Source organism: Saccopteryx leptura, chromosome 5 (genome assembly GCF_036850995.1).
Source record: "Saccopteryx leptura isolate mSacLep1 chromosome 5, mSacLep1_pri_phased_curated, whole genome shotgun sequence".
NCBI classification, from domain to species: Eukaryota; Metazoa; Chordata; class Mammalia; order Chiroptera; family Emballonuridae; genus Saccopteryx; species Saccopteryx leptura.
Window position 1 is genome coordinate 204,928,021 of NC_089507.1, and position 23,156 is coordinate 204,951,176.

Consider the following 23,156-nt stretch of genomic DNA (forward strand, 5'->3'; position numbering starts at 1 on the left):
TCGCTGTATGTTTAATTTTATAAGAAACTGCCAGACCTTTCTCCAAAATGTATCATTTTATACTTGTACCAACAATGTGTGAGTTCCTGGTCAGCATTTGTTTTTAATTCTTGGACTTTTTTGTTTTAGTCATGTGGGAGTGCATGTAGTGGTATTTCATTGTGGTTTTCATTTGCATTTCCCTGGTACCTGATGATTTGAGCATCTTCTCATGTGCTTATTGGACATCCATATAGCTTCTTCTTTTTTTTTTTTTTTCTTTCTGAAGCTGGAAACAGGGAGAGACAGTCAGACAGACTCCCGCATGCGCCCGACCGGGATCCACCGGGCACGTCCACCAGGGGCGACGCTCTGCCCCTCCAGGGCGTCGCTCTAGCACCTGGGGCAGAGGCCAAGGAGCCATCCCCAGCGCCCAGGCCATCTTTGCTCCAATGGAGCCTTGGCTGCGGGAGGGGAAGAGAGAGACAGAGAGGAAGGGGGGGCAAACTTTGCTCCAATGGAGCCTTGGCTGCAGGAGGGGAAGAGAAAGACAGAGAAGAAGGAGAGGGGGAGGGGTGGAGAAGCAGATGGGCGCCTCTCCTGTGTGCCCTGGCCGGGAATTGAACCCGGGACTCCTGCATGCCAGGCCGACGCTCTACCACTAAGCCAACCGGCCAGGGCCTCTCCCCTCTTTTTTACTGGCTGGTTTGCCGTTTTATTAGTATTTGTAGGGGTTCCAGTATTCTCCTTTAGGTTTCCAATGCCCTATAGGGAACACATTCATGAAGAATATTGCACACAGTCATTTGGTAAAACTGACAACCATACTTCTAGAAAGAGCCAAGTTTGGTGTCAGGCTGGTCTGCTAAGATATACCTCTGGTCTGCAAGCAAGCAGAGAGGGAGTGTCAAAAATTGTCTTTATCTAATTATGACTTTATTCAATTTACATCCAATGTTTCTGTCCCACTAGACGTGGAATAGAAAGAAGGCCGTGAGTTTGGGTGTCAGATATGGGTTCAAATCTCCACACCAGCCTTTAATCTATATGAGCATAAGTGTTACTTTTCCTCCTCTGTAAAATGGATAAATCTACTTTCAGGGTAGTAAGGATGAAAAGTTGTGTATATATAGGATCTGGGATGTAGTAAGTTGCTTAATAACATTTACTCAGTGCTTTGAGGTAGGTACTATTATCTCCATTTAGAGACAAGAAAACTGAGATACAGAAACAGAAAATTATTTAAGATCACATTGAATGATGGAACCAGGACTAGAAGCTACACTATCAACCTCAAAATTAAAAAAACAAAAAAAGCCTGACCAGTGGTGGTGCAGTGGATAGAGCATGAACCTGGGACACTGAGGTCCCAGGTTAGAAACTCCAAGGCCGCCAGCTTGAGTGCAAACTCACCAGCTTGAGAGTGGGGTTGCCAGCTTGAGCATGAGATTGACATGATCCCATGGTTGCTGGCTTGAGCCCAAAGGTTGCTAGCTTAAAGCTCAAGGTCGCTGGCTTGAGCCCAAGGTCGCTGGATTGAGCAAAGGGTCACTGGCTCAGCTGGAGCCCCCCCAGTTAGGCACATATGAGAAGCAATCAATGAACAACTAAAGTGTCGCAACTACGAGTTGATGCTTCTCATCTCTCTTCCTTTTTCTCTGTTGAAAAAGTAAAAATTAAAAAATTTAAAAAGTAGTTTCTATCACTATGATTATGATTATTTTGCTTTTCTATGCTCTTTCCTTTTGAAATTGCCTGTCCTCATCATTCAAGACCCAGCTCCCTCCAGAGAAGACACCTTCTCCCTCTCTACTGTGCCACTGTCCTCTGGGCACTTATGCTATAGCTCACATTATACTTCCATTATCCTTGGCCGTGTCTGCTCCTGGAAGAGCACTTGGTCACCTTAGTATTTGTTGCCTAAGCAAGGAGGCTAGCATAGGTGCTCAGTAATGTCAAGTGAACAAACACACAAGACAACATCGTAGCACAGCTCCATGTCACCCTACACTGCTATGCTCTTCACAGTATCAAGTTCTGTGCACTCCTGGGGACTGCTACAGTGTGAGCCTTCTAGGGAATTACCCCCTGGGTTGTGGTCGCTCCTACTCCCCCCCCCACACACACACAGGATTGATTCTATAGAACGAATTTGTCTTCCTCCCTCCTTGCCAGAGTCTGTAAGTCTACACAACAGACAGAAGCAGCCGCACTGGGGTTTAGAGACTAAAAGCTGGGCTGCTTGCCTCGGAATTGGCTCCAAATCATCCTCCCATCTCCAAGGGCACTGTGTCGTCTCTAGAAACAGGCAGCTGGAGATGCTGGCTCTGAAGGCCAGCCAAGCCCCTGTGGTTTGGCAGAAGAAGAGGTTATTGTCCAACCAGGAAGTGGTCCTGGGGTCTGAGCTGACCCTAGACTTTTCCAGGCAGGGCTTGGATTCATAGCAGCTGAACTGAAGGCTCCCCATAGGCTCACAAACGATTCCACCTCTCCAGAGGGCTGTAGATAGATCCCGCTCCCCAGAGCAGGCTCCTTGCCCAAAACCCCATCACATGCCTAGGGTACTGAGAGGTTTGTTAATGTGATGACAGCAATCAAGCTAGTCTAGCTTCTCATCACTCACCTTGGAGGGAAGAGGGGTGACCCCGGGAGCTGAGAACCCCTGCATAGCAAAGCTGTGGAGCTTTGGGGCTGCAGCCCAGCAGAAGGCTCAGCCACAGTCAGACAGGAGGTGTAGCCTTGCTGCTCCAAAGGAAGGGAAGACCCAAGAGGGCGGAGGACGGAGACTGTGTGCAGCAAAGTCATAAGCAACCCAGAGAAACGACAGCATTTAACATGAGACTGAGCCCTCACCCAGCTTAGTGGATGATCTCAACTTGGACACAGAAGCTTTTAGACAAAAGGAACACAAAACTCCCACAAGTTTCTCCTTAGCGCTAGGAAAAGCACTTAAGAACTGTCACTTACAATGGCCTCCTGCAGGGGTGAAAGCAGGATGGGACCATGGGAAGACTGCAGCCCTGTCACTCAGCCTGGGTGGCACAAAGAGCTTTGGGATTTAGGCTGAAGGTCATTGATCTGTGGGTGGCATTTGATGTAGGAAGGAAGAGTGGAATGATTTGGGTTTTTTTTCCCTTTTTTTTCTTTGATTTTAGAAAGAGGAAGAGAAAGAAAGACAGCAATCTGTTGTCTCACTTATTTATGCATTCATTGGTTGATTCTTGTATGTGCCCTGACCAGGGATTGAACCTGTAACCTTGGTGTATCAGGATGATGCTCTAACTAACTCAGCCCCCCAGCCAGGGCAGATTTGTTTTTTTTCTAATTTGAGCAATGACTTTATGTTTCTTAAGGCTGGGTCCTATAACCCCTTCTTTCAGTCCACACTCTCCCTGAGCAAGCTCACTCAGACCCATGGCTTCACTTGTTACCTATACATTAATACCTCATGTATTTATTTTAGATGACATGCTGTCATCTAAATCCCACACTCATGGATCCAACTACCTATTCAGCATGACCCCTTGAATATCTCAAAAGCACCTTGAGCCTGACTAGGCGGTGGCGCAGTGGATAGAGCATTGGACTGGGACGCAGAGGACCCAGGTTCGAAACCCTGAGGTCACCAGCTTGAGTGCGGGCTCATCTGGCTTGCGCAAGGCTCACTAGCTTGAGCCCAAGGTCACTGGCTTGAGCAAGGGGTCACTCGGTCTGCTGTAGCCCCCCCCCCCCTGTCAAGGCACATATGAGAAAGCAATCAATGAAAAACTAAGGTGCTGCAATGGAGAATTGATGCTTCTCATCTCTCTTCCTTCCTGTCTGTCTGTCCCTCTCTCTGTCTCTGTCACACACACACACACACACACACACACACACACACACACACAAGCACCTTGAATTCATCATGTCTAAAACCAAATTAATGACCTTCTTCCCACACCTTGTTCTCTCCTAACCTCCCCATCTGGGTGAAGCACCCTCCAAACCATCCTCTTGTACAAGGCAGAAACAATGGGGCACCCTTGACCCCTTCCTCACACCATCTATCAAATCTTTTGGAATTTGCCTAAGTATCTCTTCATTCTTCCACTTTCGTACATCCCGCCCACCTCCACCCTAACCCATTACCTTTGATCTAGGTGGCGGCAATCATCTCCTAGTTCCCAGACATCCACTTTGGTCCCCTCCGATCAGTACTCCACAAGGAGCCCCTCCAGCCATTCTTCCCCTAGTTTGCTCCTACTCATCCTGCAGATCTTAGTTCAAAGGCCCTTTCCTCAAGGAAAACACCTTGTGACCTCTCTGAATAGGCTATTAACTCCACTCTAGCACTAGCCAGAGTTGCAGTTTTTACATTTAGCCCCCACAAGACTCTAAGCTCCATTAAGAGCAGGACTCTGTCCTTTTTTTGCCACTACTACATTTCCATGGCTGTGCTCAGTGTCGTATACATGTTCAACACTGACCTCTAATATTTACTGATTTTTTTTATTATTATTATTGAGAGGCAGGGAGGCAGAGAGACAGATTCCTGTATGTGCCCTGACTGGGATCCACCCAGAAAGCCCCCTACAGGGTAATAATGCTCTGCCCATCTGGGGCTACTGCTCCGTTGCTCAGCAACCAAGCTATTTCAGCGCCTGAGGTGAGGCCATGGAGCAATCTTCAGTGGATGGTCCAAACTGCTCAAACCCTCTAAACCATGGCTTCAGGAGGAGAGGGGGAAATGAGAGGGAGAGGGGGGGTAGGAGGAGGGGTGGACTTCGAGTTAGAGCCCTCTGTCCACAACACTGGTGATGATGCTTCTTGACTTGTGAATAGAGAGCTGGGTGTGCTTTGCCCATCCCCAATTTCTTCTCCTGCTTTCTGCCAGTTTCAAGAATATGATGTGGGGGGTGGGGGGGTCTACAACAGCCATTTCAGACATGAAATATCAGTGAGAATTCAAGCCACGTGCCTGGGATGGCTGGGCAAAGAGAGCCAAACAGGCCCCTGGTGCAGCCACAGTGCTCTGTACTTGAACTTCTTTTAGATGAGGACATAAATCTCTACCTTAAGTTATTGCTATTTCACTAGCAGTCAGATTGAAACATGATACAGGCTTCTGAACATTACAAGCCTTGAAGCGCTGTGGATCTCCCCTCTCCTTCCCTCTCCTCCTCAGATTCAGCAATGCAGTCGAGCTGAATGTGCTCCAGTTCCTTGCAGCTATTTCTCTCCATTTAAAGTCCTCCCAAGCTGCATTTTCTGCCTGGATTATAGCCCCCACCCAGCTGACTCCTACTCATCCTTTGGATTTCAGCTTAAAAATCAGCTCTTCAACAGCTATACCAGCTAGGTTAAGATGCCCCTGTCTTCTGATACCAGAGTGGTTCCTTGTCATACTACAATACTTTCTACACTGTGGACTGTGGCATTTACTTCATCTTCTCCTCCAGGGACAGTAAGCCCCACAGAGGCAGGGGCACAGCCTGTCTTATTCAAAACTGTATTCCAAATGCCCCGCACAGGTGGGTGTTCAATAAAGATTTCTGGAATAAATGGAGTAAATGAGTGAGGGGGATATGGTGTCGGTTAGAGCTAAACAAAGAAAGGGGGTCTGCTATCTTTGCAATGTGAAAAAGAAAGTGGAATGGTTGGTGTATTATTATTTGTTTATTATTTATACCATGCCCTATTCCCAAAAAAGGACAGAAAGAAGCAGGATGGCTGGAGCACCAGCTCACTCAGGAGTTCATGTCCACCTGGAGACAAGGCGCGGAGACTGTTAGACTGCAGGAGTAGTCGGGGAGAGGAGTGCTAAGGGACGCAGCGGCATCTTGTCCTACCTCACCTCCATCTCCTTGCTTGCATCTACCCCAGGAGTAAGCCGAAAACTAGTGGGAGGGTTGCAGCAGGAAAAAGTTAGCAGTAAAACAGGAGAGGGTTAACTGCCAGGGAGGTTCACCATCCCACCATCCTCTCCTCCCTCCGGTGACTACTACGAGGAGAGTCCGGTCTTCTCCGAACAGCTCTGGCTGAGCCCAGGTCTCACGTGGAGAATGGCCAGCTCGGTCAGTCCATAGGCGGGGGCCCACTGCTAGCTGCAGGCTCCAGGCTCTGCCCCTCCCTCGCCTCCATCCTCCTCATCAGACTGGGCCAAGGGCGTGTCTGTTCCGCTGTCGCTGGGATTTGGGCTGTGCAGGTTGGTGGAGGAGTCAGAAGACCAGGAGGAAGTGCGAGATGTGGTTCTGTCTGCCGTGTGCGTTGGCAGGCTCGGCTCCTCTGGATGGCTGTCCACCCCTGCCCAGAGAGAAGAGCTAGTCAGGGTCACACACAGGCCTTCGGAGGACTCGTGGGGGCAATCTGGCCGGGAGAGACTGCAGCCCAGACTGGCAGGCACTTGTTCAAAGTCACTTAGCCAGTGCAACAAAGAACTAGGTCTCCTAACTCCCTGCTCCTTCTGCTTCTGGGGTCACGTCTGGGCTCTGTAGTCAATTCAAGATTTCAAGTCACTTAGTTACTTAGTAGCTTTAGGCAAGTCTCTTTTCCCCTCAAGGACTCTGCTCCTTTTCTATTAAAAAAAAAAGGGGGGGGATTCTTACAATCCAGAAGAATTTTGAGGATAAAATCTAATGATGCTTATAAAATGCCTAGCAATAGTAGCAGGCTATCGATTAATAGCAGCAGTCTTGCCGGACCAGGCGGTGGCGCAGTGGATAGAGCATCGGACTGGGATGCGGAGGACCCAGGTTCAAGACCCTGAGGTCCCCAGCTTGAGCGCAAGCTCATCTGGTTTGAGCAAAACTCACCAGCTTGGACCCAAGGTCACTGGCTCGAGAAGGGGTTACTCGGTCTGCTGAAGGCCACGGTCAAGGCACATATGAGAGGGCAGTCAATGAACAACTAAGGTGTCGCAATGAAAAACTGATAATTGATGCGTCTCATCTCTCTCTGTTCCTGTCTGTCTGTCCCTGTCTATCCCTCTCTCTGACTCTCTCTCTATGTAAAAAAAAAAAAAGAAAAAGATAATAGCAGCAGTCTTAAATAAGAGAATATCTACCTTATACATTAAGTATCAATATATGGGCTTTGGAGTCAGAAAGCCATGGTTGGAAAGCAGCTTTTCTACCTTCTGGTTATACAACAATGTCTCTGAGTCTAATATCCTTCTTTATAAAATGGAGAAAATACTACCTGCCTTAATGGGACATTTGTAAGGATGGAGATAATACATGTAGAGTAGTTTAGCACAATATTAGAACTTAATAAAGCATTCAATAAGTACTATATTATTAAGATGATGAAAATTGCTTACCTCTCTAATGTAAAAATTACATTTTTATATAACTTTAATTGTATTAATTTCATAAATGTAAAATTAACAAGGCTAAGGGAGGGTGGTTGGGCATTCCTAGAATTTCAGATTGGGGATCTGTAACCCAGTTGCCCTCAGGGTCAACTTCCCTAAAATCAGAACAGACAACTGTTTCATTGGTGGAAACGCCCCCTCCCAGCCCCTCTGGGTACACTTCCCCAGCCCGGCCTCGCTGCCTGTCAGGGCCCCAACATCCGGCTCTGGCTAACTGGCGCCCAAGAGCATACCAGACATCTGGGGGGTTGGTGGAGGATCTTCACAAGGCAGGAACACGTCTGCGCCATCCTGATCACCAAGGTCAATAAGTTCCACTTGCTCCAGTGTGTCCACGTTCACTTCCATGGATGAGATACTACCTATGGGGGCTGCAGATCAAGAAGGGGGAAGGTCAGGTGGAGCCAGGCTGGAGCCGACAGGATGGTCAGACATATCTGTCAGGTCCAGAGACAGAAGTTCAGAGGGCCAAGAAAATAGGAGGGAGGGGCCCTCAGATTATAGATCTACAAGACTTTCTCCCTCTGCCAGTCCCTCTCCCCAGGACTTACGTCTCTGCGCCTCGAGGTGCAGGTGGGGCAGGGGGAAGACAAACTCTGTCTCTGGCTGTAAAATGTCCTCAAAGAACTTCTGCCGCTCCCGCAGGCGGAGCTGCTGACGCTCCAGGGATGCCCGAGGATTTGGGTCCATGGCAGGTCCTGGAGGGTGGAGGGAAAAGCTATGAACCTGAGAGGCAATGCAGTGGGGGCCTGAACTTGGGGAGCCCCACTGCAGCCAGCAGCCCAGCAGTGGGGCCTCTGGTTCCAGCCCAGACACCTCTGGACTTGGCTTCCTCCTTCCCTTTCCCTAAAACAAAGTCCATGGCCACCAACTTGAAGTCTCATACAAGGCGGGGCTGACCCTAGCTCCATCCACAAAGGGGATGCCAGTTCCAGGCACAGCAAGAGAGGCTCCTCTGTGTTCAGGGCACAGACACGGCCAATGGCCAAGTCTCAGAATCATGCTGAGAGGGGTTGGACAGACTGCTACAGCCCAAATAGGGGAGGCATTTTATCCATTTAATGGACCCCATCTCTCCACAGAGGACAGGGATAAGGACAGGACAGAGATCTCTGGGTGGAAGGTCCTCCCTCTTCCTAGTGCTCTGGTTCCTGCCCTTTCTTCAAAATTCAGGCAAAAGCTAAAGAACCCCCTCCCCCCTCCACTCACACACCCCATCACCTTCACCCCCACCCCCTCCAAACCCTGCTTTTAAGTCACAGACCTGACTTCCAGGCTTGTCTCCGTACCGAAGGAAATCATCTTTCTAGTCTCAGTTTTCCCATCCGCAAATGCCATAATCATCCTACCTGCCTCAGACACAAGTCACTGCTTGGGAGGATGCCCTGGAAAACGTGCCCCACGTCTCTGCTCTGCAACCCCGCAGCTCATGGCTAACAAGCGGCAACTTTCGAAAGGCAGGTCCTGGGTCAAATTCAGACCAGGCCCCCAGTGCTGAGAGGTTTCCAGAACACCAGAGCTCTGGGCCAGCCCGAGCCCAATGTATTCACTGACATTCGCTCAATCTCCTCCCAGGCATTCAGCTCAGAGCCTGTCCCCCAAGGCAAGGCAGTAGTATCCATTCTAACCTATGGACCAGACCATCCTCCTAGGCAGACTGCCATCCCTGCCTCATCTATACTCAGCATATTCAAGACCCTGGTCAGCTCCACAGGCGCAGCGGCGGCCGCGAGGGACCCAACCCCGGCGGACCAGGCAGGACCAGGGAAGTATGGGGAGACCTTGTGGCCACGGGCTGCTGGTGGAGGAGGAAGGCGCTGACGCGGATTCCTGGGAAAGGCTTAGATCTGCTGCCCAGGTCACAACGCTAAAAATACCCGGGCCCCTGAGGCCGACTGCTTTAGCAGGGGTGGGGGAGGGCGAGTGGGAGGGTAGGGGAGCGACAGGGACCAGGGGCTCTGGGACACCCCCTCTCATTTCCCCTCCCCCACCCCATCAATCTCAGGAGATTGAAGAAGCTGTCCCCCAGGGGGCCGCGGAACCGAGTGCTGGAGAGAAGGGGGGAGTTGTTTACGTGACTAAAGGTGCTGGGGAGAGGGGTGAAGAGATTTGGGGGCTGAAGGCTGCCAGGGGCCGGCTGAGGACCCGTAAAAGGGAGAGTGCCCTCCCGGTCTCTGCCCCACCCGCACTGGAGTCAGAGAGAGCAAAAGAATTCCCTAAAAAGGGACACGCCATGTCCGTGGGGGAAGGGAGGGGAGGCGACGGAGGTGCCTCCCCCGCCGGGGCCTTTCGGCCGGGATCGCGTCCCCCACACCCACCCGGCCCTCCCGCTGCACCTGCGCCCCCGCCGCGGAGCCCCTACCTGCCGCGCCAGCGCCCCGGCTGACTCAGTCTGTCCGCTCCGGCAAGACGGCTGCGGGGGCGTGGGAGCAAGCCGCGCCGGGCGGGTGGGGCCGCGCCGCTGGGTCTCCCCCGGGACGCGCGCGGGCCCTGGGAGCCGGGAACGAGGAAGAGGCGGGAGGCGGAAGTGGGGGAGGGGCGGCGGGCACACGCGCCGTCTCTCGCCCGGCGGCCGGGAGCCCCTTCGGGCGCGACAGCTAGTACTTCCAGGGAGGGCGAAAAGTTCCCGGCCCGCATCCTCCCTGCCCGCGCCCAGCCGGCCTCTCCGCCGCCCGTGCGCTCGGTTCCGCACACCCCGCTCCACTAGCCGCGCCCCATCGCGGGGACAAGCGCGGGCTCCCGGCCCACGCATGCTTGCTGTTCTCGGACCCCGGCAGCCCCGAAGCCGCCGGCACGAACCTGCACCCCGCACCCCCCACCCCACCACCACCACACTCGCATGATGATGCGCGCATATCTCAAGAGGGGGAAAGCAGGAAAAGAGGCTGAGGACCACCGGAGGGAGAGGACACCGGCCCAGTGCCACCCGTCCGGGCAGGTGCACCGCGGCGGGGGACCCCCTGAGCCTGGCACTCACCCAGCAGCCCCCGGTTCCTGGCTCCGGGACTGGACAGAGCCAACGCCCAGCCCTCCAGCGCACTGGGCGGGGTGGGCGCCGGGACGGGGCGGGTCAGGGCTGGAGGGGTGGGTCGCTGCACCGCACCCCCAGACGCTACCGGTTACCAAAGAACCAACTCCTGCAGGGTGCTGAGAGGAACGCTGCGTGCCTGGGCTCAAGGGGGTGGAGGGGAGAGGCGGAAACTCTACTGTTCCCTCACGGAGAGACTGTGCTCATCCATTCTGTTCCTCCTCCCTTCCACACATCCTCTTGTGCTCGTAGCTCCAGAAGCCACGGAGAGGGTAGGGAGAGGTGTCTGTCGGAGATGCTTCTTCTGCCCTGGGGTCACTCGATCATACATTCAACGAACATCTTTGAGCATGCCAAGAACTAGGACTCATCCTTGGCACCTCCCTGTCCTGCGCTGCCCACATTAAAATGTCTTCGTTTCCTGTCAATTTTGTCTAAATATCTTTCCAATCCACCATTCCTCCGTGTTCCCACCACCATCTCTCCCTTGGCCCCAACTATAGCCTTCTAGCTGGTTTTCCGGTACTCACTCTGGCCCTGCTACACTCCATTCCCCACACAGCAGCCAGTCATCATTTCAACGTGCAAATCTGACATGCCACCCTCTGCTTAAACTCCTCCGCTGTCAGAATAAAATCTAGGCCTGACATCTGAGCTGAGTTTTGAAGAGATGAGTCCAACAAGCAGAGAGCAGGGGGAAGGGCATGTGCAAAGGAATGTAAGTGTGACAATTCATGACGCATTCAGGTTTCCATGTCAGGAGACCAGCACTCTGCACAAGTACCTAAAGCATTGCCTCTTCCGTTGTTATCGGGATTTCAAAACAACTCTGTGAGATAAATCCTACAGCAAACAGCTTTCCCACTATTTTACAAGCAAGGAAACTAGTTTGTGGGAAGAAACAATGCAAGTTTAAGAGCACAGGCACAAGTCAGACCCGCTTGGGTTGTAAATCTAGCTGTGTCTAACCAGCTCTCTAAACACAGAATTTCTTTGATCCTGGGTTTCCTTGCCTAGTAGATAGGAATAATTAATCCCTACTTCTTATGAAATAATTCATATAAAATGCTTAGTACAGGGCTTGGGCACTCTGGAGATGTTCAATAAATATTAGCTGTATTGATTGTAATGGGTTCTGAGAAAAGAAAGAAACTACTTTCTTCCATGAATTTCTGAAATTGTAGAAGTACACCCTAATAGTTAATACTTCTGCAGAAATTATGCACCTGTCACCATTATCAGTACTTTGTGTATATTAACTCTTTTAATCCTCTTAACACTCCTGTGAGGAAAGTACTATTATTATTTCCATTTTCAGATACAGAAACATTAAGATGCGGAGAAGTGAGGGATTTGCCCAAGGCCATACAGCGAGTGCGGAGCTGGAACCTGAACCCAGGCAGGCTGCCTCCAGAGACCGTGCTGATAGCCACTACTCCTGGCCTGACCCCCTTCTACCCTGTTACAGCTTCCGTCTTCCAGGAAATGTTTTGGTCAGTTTGATTCTTAGTCCTTATTAATGGATGGAGTAGATGCTTGGTCCCATTTCCTGGCACAGAGGAATAAGGCCAAGTCAGGAGTATAATGGGTGAAAACTCAGATCATAATGTCATCTCCCCCCTTTCCAGGCTCATTCCTAGGAACAGAACTCCATGGATTGTTTTGAGCTGTTTTCAAGATGGTGATAGATCAGGAATCTCTCTCCCTTCACTTTGCCTGATATTTACCAGATGAAGGGGTGGGGGCAGAAGCATCCAAGCTAGAAATAGTTCAGGAAGTAATGCTGGAAGAATGTCAGTCAAGAGAAAGAGCACTGGCCTGACCAGGCGGTGCCGCAGTGGATAGAGCGTAGGACTAGGATTCCGAGGACCCAGGTTCAAGACCCTGATGTCACCAGCTTGAGCGCAGGCTCATTTGGGTTGGGCAAGAGCCCACGAGCTTGAACCCAAGGTCGCTGGCTCCAGCAAGGGGTTGCTCGGTCTGCTGGAGGCCCATGGTCAAGGCACATATGAGAAAGCAATCAATGAACAACTAAGGTGTTGCAACGCGCAATGAAAAACTAATGATTGATGCTTCTCATCTCTCTCCGTTCCTGTCTGTCTGTCCCTATCTATCCCTCTCTCTGACTCACTCTCTGTCTCTGTAAAAAATAAATAAATAAAAAACCTTAAAAAGAGAAAGAGCATTGGTCTGGGACATGGAGGACCCAGGTTCGAAACCCCAAGATCGCTGGCTTGAGCACAGGCTCATCCAGCTTGAGCATGGGCTCACCAGCTTGAGTGAGGGGTCGCTGGCTTGAGCGTGGGATCATAGATATGACTCCATGGTCGCTGGCTTGAAGCCCAAGGTTGCTGGCTTGAGCAAGGGGTCACTCGCTCTGTTGTAACCCCCCGGTCAAGGCATATATAAGAAAGCAGTCAATGAACAACTAAAGGAGACACAACAAAGAATTGATACTTCTCATCTCTCTCCATTCCTGCCTGTCTGTCCCTATCTGTCCCTCTCTATGATTCTCTGTCTCTGTCACAAAAAAAAAAGAGGGAAGGAAAAGAAAAAGTAGACAGCTTCGACTTCTGGCTTCTATCTAGGATGCAGAAAGCTGGGGAGAGCATTATTATCACACTAATATTGTTTTAATTGTTAGAGAATCTGTAAAATTCTAAATTTTCTTGAATCCATCAGAGAGCTAAGGTTGCAGAGCAAACAACCTGAATTCCAAACAAGGACGGGGGCCTCAAGAAGAAATGCTGGCACACTGTGAAGCAGGAGGAAGACGAGGTCTCCACACAAGGTAAGAAGAGTCCAGCTAAAGTTTTTATTGAATTGCTAAAGGCCCAGTATGGCTAGCATAGGAGTGGGAGTCCGCAGATACTAAAAGTAATCATGGAAAGAACAAGACAAGATTGAATCAGTCCTCCAAACGAATGACCAAGGAAGAGATATGACAATTTATAGGCATAAGTAATATTGTCCTCAGTCTCTACTGTTCTATGCACCATATAAAGAAATCAATAAAAAAATTATAATGCATACCAAAAAGTAACTTTACAAAACCAAAAAAAAAACAGAAAGCCCTATTGTCAAGAGACAAAGTAATTGACAGATACTCAGAGTTATCTGACAGTTTAAACCAATTATAACAATATGTGAAAGACTCCACTAGATATGTGGACAACATGCATAAACAGAAGGGGAATTTTAACAGAGAGATAGAAACTATAAAAAAAAAGTCCATATGGAAAATAATAGGAATTTTAAAAACTAGGAATATAAGAAAGATGAAGTGCACCTTTGGCAGACTTATCAGTAAACTCAACACTGCTGAAGAAAGAATCAGTGAACTTGAAGATAGGTCAGCAGAGACTACCCAAATTAAAACAAAGAGGAAAAAAGAATGAAGCAAAACAAAATATCCAAGAGCTAACAAATGTGTAATTTGAATCCCAGAAGGAGAAGAGATGCAGATAAGAATATACACACATACAATATGATAGATCTATCTACATATTCAAACTGTTGAAAACCAAAGATAAAGAGAAAATCATGATGGCATCTAGAGGAAAAAAACACATTACCTACAGAGGAACAAATGTAAGAATTAAAGCAGACTTCTCATTAGTTATAGAAGTTATATGACCAAAAGACAATAGAATGATATCTTTAAAATGCTGAAAAAAACTGTAAACCCAGAATTTTATACCCAGCAAAAATATCTTTCCAACTTCAAAGAGATCACTTTTTTCAGATAAAAAAAACAAAAACAGAATTTGCCCTGGCTGGTTGGCTCAGTGGTAGAACATCAGCCAGGCATGTGGATGTCCCCAGTTTGATTCCCGGTCAGGGCACATAGGAGAAATGACCATCTGCTTCTCCACACCTCAACCTCCCTGTTCTCTCTCTCTCTCTCTCTCTCTCTTCATCTCCTGCAGCCATGGCTCAATTGATTTGAGCACACTGGCCCTGGGCACGGAGGATAGCTCCATGAGCCTCCACCTTAGCTCAGTTGTGAGCATGGCCCCAGATGGGCAGAGCATCGGCCCTAGACAGAGGTTGCTGGATGAATCCTGGTAGGGCCACATGTGGGAATCTGTCACTCTACCTCCCCACTTTTCACTTAAGAAAAAGAAAGAAAAATCTTGAATAAAATTGAAATGCATTCACCAGCCACCTAAAGAGCTCCCAGTGTTTCCTGCCTTCTGTTTATTCAGACCTTTGAATTGTTCTCTCCTACACTGTATCAAGGTTACTCTATGTGACCAATAAGACATGGAAGAAATGATGGTATATATCGCTCCCAAAATTTGGATTAAAAAAAATGTTTTTAAAGGACCACAGCTTCTATCTTAGGTGTGTCCTCTATTGCTTGGAGCACTCACTCTGTGGGAAGCAAGCTATTACATTGTCAATAGCCCCGCAGAGAGGCCCACATGGCAAGGAACTGAAGATTCCGGCCACCAGGCAGAGAAGAACAGAGGCCTGCCAGCAACTACGTGAGTGCGCCTGGAAACAGGTTCACAGGCCCTCGTAAAGCCTTGAGATGATGCGGCCCTGCCAGCAGCTTGACTGCAACCCCGTGAGGAACTGAGGCCGAACCCCAGCCAGAGCATTCCTGGATTTCGGATGCTCAAAACCTTTGAGATAATAAACACTGCTTGTTTTAAACTGCTAACCCTGGGGATAATTTGCTAGGCAGCAGTAGACAGCATTTGGAGGTTTGGGTACTGGGGCAAGTGCTGCTGTCACGGCTCTCTAAAATGTGGGAGAGGCATTAGAACTGAGCGGGAGGTTTTGAGAAGAGTGAAAGCCTAAAGTGTCTTGAACAGGCTGTTACTAGAAGCCCGGGCCTTTGATATGGTTGCAGCTGGCATGGAGGAAAGTGAAATAAACACCACTGGAAACCGGGGGGAGAGGCACTCTTGTTATGCTGTGGCACCAAGTCTAGCAACCCTGCTGCAGTGAAGTGGAGAGCAGGAAGTGTGCCTACTGAGTTGAGCGATCTAGCTAAGGATGTTCCAAGCGAGGTGCCGAAGACACCCCTGATCTCCTCCTGCTGCTCATAGTAAATGCAAGTGCAGAGAGGAACTGAAGGAGTTCTCAAATGAGAGCCACGTTGCCTCCTGGGGGACATTTGACAATGTCTGGAAATAGTTTCGGTTGTCAAAACTGAAGGTTGCTACTGGCTTCTAGTTAGTGGAGGCCAAGGATACTTAAATACCCTACAATGCACAAGACAGACCCCTCTCCCCACCACCCCCTCCCCCCACAACAAAGAATGACCCTGCCCACAGTGTCAGTAGCGCTGAGGTTGAGAAACCCTGAACTAAAAGAAAGGACTGTTAAGTATAAAGGAGCCAGGACTTCCTGGCAGAAAGTTCTCAACCTCTCCAAATGCAAATGATGGTAAAACTAAGAAAAGGTTTCTGAGCAAAGCTCAAATCCAGGGCATTGCCAAAAACAAAAAAAACAAAAACAACCCTAGTCCAAAATGAAATGGAGAGGTTGACTATAAAATCTTTTGTTTACATCTCAGAAAGATTTAAAGCGGCCCTGGCCGGTTGGCTCAGTGGCAGAGCGTTGGCCTGGCGTGCAGGAGTCCCAGGTTCGATTCCCAGCCAGGGCACACAGGAGAGGCACCCATCTGCTTCTCCACCCCTCCCCCTCTCCTTCCTCTCTGTCTCTCTCTTCCCCTCCCGCAGCCAGGGCTCCATTGGAGCAAAGATGGCCTGGGCGCTGAGGATGGCTCTGTGGCCTCTGCCTCAGGCGCTAGAGTGGTTCTGATTGCGACAGAGCGATGCCCCGGATGGACAGAGCATCGCCCCCTGGTGGGCATGCCGGGTGGATCCCAGTTGGGTGCATGCGGGAGTCTGTCTGACTGCCTCCCCGTTTCCAACTTCAGAAAAATGCAAAAAATGCAAAAAAAAAAAAAAAAGATTTAAAGCAATGCTTCAGCGTACTACTATTCAGTCAGATAAAAGACCTCTAACAAAATTACAGGTGTGCCTCACAGATCCTGTAAATCAAACAGGGGGGATTCTAGGAAGCTTAAGGGTATTATTGTCCCTTAGCTATTTCAGAAGAAGCCTAATGGAAAGAAGGGCTTATCTCAAAGAAATTGTCTAATAGAGTGGACTTGAATAAGATTCAGAGTGACCCACAAATTCTTAAAAGGATTATATATCCAGATACATCTCCAGCTTGGACTTAAAGAGATCAAAGGAGTATAGAATGAAAAGAGAACTTCTGCTTCTGAACAAGATGGAGTAGATGCATTCCTCTCTATCCCTTCCATTAAGTAGGGCTTAAAATTCTGGATATTAGATACAAAACAAACATAAGCACTCAAATAACACAGGAATCCCAGGACTCAAATAATAAGTGATGAGTCCCTGCGAGGGTGCCGGAGAAGCCGGCCACCTGGAAATGCCATACTGCCACAGACAAACATCCTCCGTGAAAAGCCTAAAAGGGGCACCCTAGCAAGACAGAAATCTTTTGACATTAAATGTCCCACTCCAGCTAAACCTCCTTCCCAACCTCCACTAGCAAAGGCAGGGAGGAGAAGCCTAGATTTTAACTTTTGTCTTGTGGTAACATGGCACCTTCTCACCCCCAGGTGGGATTAGAGGAAGCCAAGAGGGGTGCTTGGGTTTCCTGAGTGCCCAGAAGAACAAGTACCCCTTCCCACAATTTCCGTGGTGTCACTGGAGGCCATGTGGGAAGCCTGGATTTTCACTTCCACCTGGTGGTAAAGAGTTGGTGACCCATCTCACTGGCCCAAGTCAGCAGAGGTTTACAAAACGGAAGATTTAAATGAGACCCATGGTCTCATAACATCCTTTATGAAATGTTCAGATTATAAATGAAAATAACTCACCATACCAAGAACCAAGAAAATCTCAACTTGGATAAGAAAAGACAACCAACATGATGTTAGAATCGCATGATGTTGGAATTATGTGATAAGGATTTTCAAAGTCATTATAAAAATGCTTCAATAAGCAATGACAGCCTGACCTGTGGTGGCAGAGGGGATAAAGTGTCGACCTGGAATGCAGAAGTCACCAGTTCGAAACCCTGGGCTTGCCCGGTCAAGGCACATATGGGAGTTGATGCTTCCTGCTCCTCCCCCGTCTCTCTCTCTTCCCCCCCCCCCAAAATGAATAAATAAAATCTAAAAAAAGAAAAAATAAACTAAAAAAAAAAAGCAATGACAAACATTCTCGAAGTAAATAAAAACTAAAACATCTTAGGAAAAGAAATAGAAGATATAAAGAAGAACCAAATAGAAATCTTAGAATTGAAGCAAAAGTAACTGTGCTGGGTTGAATGGGGTCCTCCAAAAACTCATGTCTGTGCAAAACCACAGAATGTGAGCTAGCCCAGGGGTTGGCCATGACCAAATCCAGCCCATCCACCTTTTTTTTTTTTTTTTTTTTTTTAGAGAGAGAGAGAGTCAGAGAGAGGGACAGATAGGGACAGAGAGACAGGAACAGAGAGAGATGAAAAGCATCAATCATTAGTTTTTTGTTGCAGTTCCTTAGTTCATTGATTGCTTTCTCATATGTGCCTTGACTGGAGGGCTACAGCAGAGCCAGTGACCCCTTGCTCAAGCCAGAGACCATGGGGTCATGTCTATGATGCCATGCTCAAGCCAGTGACCCCGTATTCAAGCTGGTGAGTCCATGCTCAAGCCTGATGAGCCTGAGCTCAAGCCGGTGACCTCGGGGTTTTGAACTTGGGTCCTCCGCGTCCACTGAGCCATTACCTGGTCAGGCCCATTAACTATTTTTTTTTTTTTTTTTTTTTTTTTTTTTTTTTCATTTTTCTGAAGCTGGAAACAGGGAGAGACAGTCAGACAGACTCCCGCATGCGCCCGACCGGGATCTACCCGGCACGCCCACCAGGGGCGATGCTCTGCCCACCAGGGGGCGATGTTCTGCCCATCCTGGGCGTCGCCATGTTGCGACCAGAGCCACTCCAGCGCCTGAGGCAGAGGCCACAGAGCCATCCCCAGCGCCCGGGCCATCTTTGCTCCAATGGAGCCTTGGCTGCGGGAGGGGAAGAGAGAGACAGGGAGGAAAGCGCGGCGGAGGGGTGGAGAAGCAAATGGGCGCTTCTCCTGTGTGCCCTGGCCGGGAATCGAACCCGGGTCCTCCACACGCTAGGCCGACGCTCTACCGCTGAGCCAACCGGCCAGGGCAACTATTTTTTATAAATAAAGTTTTATTGCAACACAGCCATGCCCACTCATTTACAGATTCTCTATAGTTGCTTTTCTACCTCAACAGCAGAGCTGAGCAGTTGCAACTATATGGCCTTTACAGAAGAAATTTCCTGACACCAGGTCTAGCCTTAAAAAAGTACTAGAGATATTAATAATGCAGATTAAACGTAAACATGTATCCTGTCTATAGCTGTTACATGTAAATAGCAACACACACCCCACCCCCAAAATGAGAAACTATATACATTTCCACTATTTGAAAACTATGATCCAATACAGCAAATAAGTTGATCATGTCATTGTTGAATGGGTGGAATGCCAACATCTTTGTTCTTTCACTTTTTTCTCTTAGTGTAAATGAAAATATCAACATTCCTGTCAAAATTACACTTGCTCCTCCATTACAATCATAGGTTGACTACAGATACAAGAGTGAGGCACAATTCAAGAAAACTGTCCTGTAAGAACTGACTCGCTATCTGGAACTTACAATAAAGAGTATTGTCAAATTTCATTATTTCAGATTTCTATGCATAAAAGTTATAATAAACATGCAAACAAACACATTTTTTTGAGAGCCAATTATTACACATTTACAAGCACGCACAGTTTTGTTCGTCCTCTTAAGGCAGGAATTGTTTTTATTCCAGTATCTCGAACAACACCTGGCAGGTAGCTGGGCACAGTTACCACATGTGATATGAAGGAACAGATGGATGAGCACGGGGGAACCCGTGGTTTCATGGGTTGACTGTCAGACCTTAGGGTCCCAGTTTCACAATTATCCAACTATATGGTCTTTAGTAAACCATTAACTTCTTTGAACCTTGTTCATTAAAAAAAAGGGGACAATCCTTTCAACTCACAGGGAAGTGGGGATAATATATGCCTCTGCCTGGCACCTGCCAGGTTTCTGCACAGAGGGGAGTTTCTTCCTCACCCTCCACCCCTGCCACACACACGCTCCTTGGAGACCCAGCCCTGCTGCTGTCACATTTCAGTGATGTCACACTCCCCTCCCTGAGCTGCAGCACAGCCATCCCAATGCCCAGCTGAGTGCTGGCTGACCTGAGAGGGGCAGGGCTCGGCAGTACCTGGTGCCAGTCTTGCTCTATCTGTCTTTGAGGCCTCATCGCCCCAGCATGAGTCCATCAGCAAAACGGCCCAAGAACAGTGTGGTCTTCAAGGTTGGACTAGGACTGGAACTAGAGGGGGCTTTAGAGATTCCAAACACACCCGGGGCAGGTGGGGGGGAAGGGAGAGCTCAAAGGGGAAGGGAGGTCAGGAAAGCTAGAATGGTCTCCTCCTTTCTGCCCCCAAACCGAGGTGACAAAACTCTCAGTCTAGGGCTGGTCAAATCATGCTGAGCCAAATGGAGAGGCATAGTGGGAGTGTTCAACAGTGGGGGTGGAGGGTGTCCTCTTGTGCTAGCGCTCCCTGTCTCTCTCTCTCTCTCAGGCACAAGATGGGAAACCACAGGACAAGATACAGCAGCCTGTCAGCAAATTAACTGAGCGGAACCGACTTAAAATGGTGAGATGCCCCATTTTGGTTCCAGCTAAGGAGAGACTGAGCACCCATACAGTGCTGCTCCTGGTTGTCATGGTTAAGTGACCCAGAACAAGTCACGAGGCTGAATTGTGCCAAAGTCTGGACGGGGAGTGGGAGGTTATCCCTGGAAAACTGAAGTGTCTGTTTTTCTGGTTTCTTGACTCTGGCAGGTGTTAAGAAACTTGTCGCTCTTGAAGCTACTCAAGAGCTCAAACCCCCGGATCAACGAGCTGCATAACCTGGCCAAAAGTTGTTGGAATTCACTGCTCAGAGTTCAGAAGTTCCTCTTGATCTCCCCTAGGTGAGCTCAGCCCACCCACAGTCCCCAAGTGGATCCGACGGCTACCTTTACTAGGAACGGGCACTGTGCTAAGAAATTCAGAAAACCTAATTTTCACAGAGGCTCTGTGAGAAAGGTAATTATGAGCACTATTTTATTAAAAGCTGAGGCGCAGGAGATGAAGTGACTTGTCCCAGTTACCTGACCTGGTAAGTGGCAGAACTAGGATTTGAAGCCATTCCTGTCTATTATCGGAGCTGTGATCACAACAACCATGGTCATAATTGCAATCATGGGACTAACTACCACCTGGGGCACTGAGCAGGGGGGACAGCCCTCCTGCTCCCCCTCTCAAGTCAACGCCACCCGACATTCCCCTGAGGCATCTTGCTGAGCCTCAGTCTCCGCAGTCACATTTATTAGGCACCTGCTAAGTGTCAGGTACTAGGCTAAGTACTTTACATTTTCCCATTTACCAGGAGTTTATTCTTCACAACAATCCTACTGGGTAGGCAGAATTATCCAGATTTTACAGACAAGGAAACTAAGGCTCTGAGAGGTTACATTTCCTGCTCCCAATCATACATATGGTAAGAGGCAGAAGCGAATTTGAATCCCAGCCTATCTGTCTCAAAAGCCTGTGCTCTCTAAGCCATTGTGCTGCTCCCTGCCTCCTACTACGCAAGACTGTTGTGACGGTCCCAGGCCTCACACAGAGGACTTCACACTGCCACTGCCATCATCAGTATTGTCATTACCTTGAGCCCGAGGCCTTGCCCCTCTCTACACACTCAGCTAGGACAGTGCTGCCGCTTTGCAGGGGACCCAATCTACTACCAGTTGGGAAAGTCCCTTTCAGTGTTTAATACCTCTGGGTAACCCCGCCTCTCCCGGCTCCTCCTCTGAGTTGGCCTCCCTGATGCAGGCAGTCGGACACACGAAGTCAGAGGGTCAGGATCATCTAGTCCCACAGGTTTCCAACCTTTTTAAAGCAGCAGAACCCCACTTCAAAATCTGTCCGCAGGCCCCAACTGCATTATGGAGAAAGGCCCCCTGCCCAAGGGGGATGGGAAGCATGCGTGGGGGGGGGGGATTCTTCAGAACCCCTCAGGCTTCTTGGAACACAATTTGAAAAAAAACACGCAGAACTAGTTCATTCCATTAACGGAAATCCAGAGAGGCAGAACCCTAACTTAGTGCCCCGTGCAGACTCTCGGTATTTCTAGGGTCCTACCTACTAGTCATCGCCTTTTGCCTTCCCAACGTCTTCCGTCCCCGCTGCCAGTATGTATCACACCCCCAGCCCCGGATGCAGGGCCTCGGGGTGGTAGGGAGGTTGTTTTGCAGGCCCTCGCTCAGTCCTGCTCTGCTGACCGCTGTTCCTCTCCCTGCCAGGAACAGGTCTGTCTGCGAGAAGGTGGGCCAGAATAACAAAGAGCTCCAGGAGGCCAGGTCCGGGAAGAAACTGGAGTCCAGGAAGCTAGAGTCCATAGGGGAGCCTAATGAGTTGAAGCCCAAGGTGGGCTTGCGGGAGAGGAAGAAGGTGCAGCAGTCAGGTGCAGCTGCGCCAGAGAGCGGACAGGTGGAGCCTGAGGCCCCAAAGACATCGAGTGGTCCTGGCCTGGCCACTTCCCCTGAAGCCTGGAGGAGGCAACTACCCACGGGGGACCCCGGAGCCGTCTTCCTGAACACCCACCATGGCGACATGGAGCAGCTGGAAGCAGCAGACCAGTGGACCTGGTGCAAGGGGCTGCCCACGCGAATCCACCTGCCAGGGCCGCGAGTAATGTGCAGATCATCCACCTTGCGCTGGGTCAAGCGCTGCTGCACCCGCTTCTGCTCTGCGTCAATTGAGCGACCTGTGTGCCACCCAGAGAGGGTGTGACAACCCCACTGCCAGGCCAGGGTGAGATGCAGGACCCAAGCCAGGCCTAGAGCTGGGCCCCAGAGTCAGAGGGCTCAGGATCTAGGGCCTTGGGGGCAGTGCCAGGATGCCCCACCTTCAGGCCTAGACAGGGAAACTCAGAGATGGGGAAGTCATTGACCAAGACCACACAGCAGCCTCGGGGCTAGGCTGGAGCCTCTAAGCACCCAACCAGGGGCTCTAGGGAAGGAGAGGCATGTTCTGGGAGTGTGGGTTCTGAGATGGGCCATCCTGTCGCCGGGAGGCCTTAGGAGGGGCCACAACTGCTGTGGCTCAGAACCTCACAGTAGTCGAAGTAAGCAGTTTAGGAATTTCTATATGTAGGGGAAGAGGATGTGGCCAAGTGGGGCTTGGCCACAGCCCAGCCCCTCTCAGACCAAATCAACTCTCCCCTTGTTTTATTTATTGATGCTTCAAAAAAGATTTACTCTGCGAAAGTTCCTTAGCATTAGAAAGAAAATACTCCAGACCCTCGAAGAGAAAAGTCAGGTCCCAAGAAAGGAAGGGGGTGATGAGCTTTGGGGTCCAGCTGAAGGGAGAAGTCCCCTTCTCAAAACCCCTATCTCCAGTTGGCCAGGCAAGGCAGCTCCGGGTCCCTAAACCCTCTCCCTGGACAGCAGCGCCCCCTGGGGGCAGTCTTAGCTGCTAACACGGAGGTCTCTGCTTGCAGGTGTCACCTTCGCTGGCAGCCGGAGTGGGGAACAGAGGGCAGAGATCATGCAATCATCTGAATGGGAGGGTTGGACAGAAAAATTCGCGAGTATACAAATAAAGTCTCCCATATAGCACTAAAGAATATTTCCGATGGCTCTGTCTTCT

General features: G+C 49.6%; 2 protein-coding genes and 1 long non-coding RNA gene across 13 annotated transcripts in view; 2 read left to right on the forward strand and 1 right to left on the reverse strand.

The window, feature by feature from the left end:
* Positions 1-5,612: 5,612 nt before the first annotated feature.
* Positions 5,613-23,156, reverse strand: part of DBNDD2 (dysbindin domain containing 2) — a 28,804-nt gene continuing 11,260 nt past the window's right edge. For 2 of the 8 annotated variants that reach the window (XM_066387678.1, XM_066387683.1), the window contains exons 3-5: positions 7,882-8,028; positions 7,564-7,701; positions 5,613-6,261 (exon numbers count right to left, since the gene is read on the reverse strand). In XM_066387678.1, the coding sequence (XP_066243775.1) occupies positions 6,059-6,261; positions 7,564-7,701; positions 7,882-8,020 (480 nt within the window). In that variant the 5' untranslated portion in view covers positions 8,021-8,028 and the 3' untranslated portion in view covers positions 5,613-6,058. Of the gene's footprint in view, positions 6,262-7,563; positions 7,702-7,881; positions 8,057-8,594; positions 8,619-8,683; positions 8,900-8,958; positions 9,095-9,692; positions 10,117-10,307; positions 10,455-23,156 lie in introns of those variants that run through there. The other 6 variants (XM_066387679.1, XM_066387675.1, XM_066387677.1 and 3 more) reach the window with 6 other exon arrangements.
* Positions 9,313-12,427, forward strand: LOC136407090 (uncharacterized). Its single transcript, XR_010751764.1, has 3 exons — positions 9,313-9,414; positions 11,677-11,851; positions 11,987-12,427. It is a non-coding gene; the product is annotated as an uncharacterized lncRNA (long non-coding RNA).
* Positions 12,805-23,135, forward strand: TP53TG5 (TP53 target 5). Of its 4 annotated transcripts, none has more exons than XM_066387672.1 (5): positions 12,805-13,149; positions 18,935-19,042; positions 20,041-20,115; positions 20,304-20,434; positions 21,809-23,135. In XM_066387672.1, exons 3-5 carry the CDS (start codon positions 20,113-20,115, stop codon positions 22,296-22,298), a joined length of 624 nt encoding a protein of 207 aa, XP_066243769.1. In that variant the 5' UTR covers positions 12,805-13,149; positions 18,935-19,042; positions 20,041-20,112; the 3' UTR covers positions 22,299-23,135. The 4 variants fall into 4 exon arrangements, with proteins under 4 accessions (XP_066243769.1, XP_066243770.1, XP_066243771.1 ...); XM_066387674.1 differs by lacking the exon at positions 12,805-13,149 and having other exon boundaries at positions 18,611-19,042; positions 21,809-22,319; positions 23,008-23,135; XM_066387673.1 differs by lacking the exon at positions 18,935-19,042.

Coding starts and splice junctions, on each gene's coding strand:
- TP53TG5 (XM_066387672.1), top strand. Junction 20,435..21,808: donor TTCCTCTTGATCTCCCCTAG/GTGAGCTCAGCC, acceptor TCTCCCTGCCAG/GAACAGGTCTGTCTGCGAGA.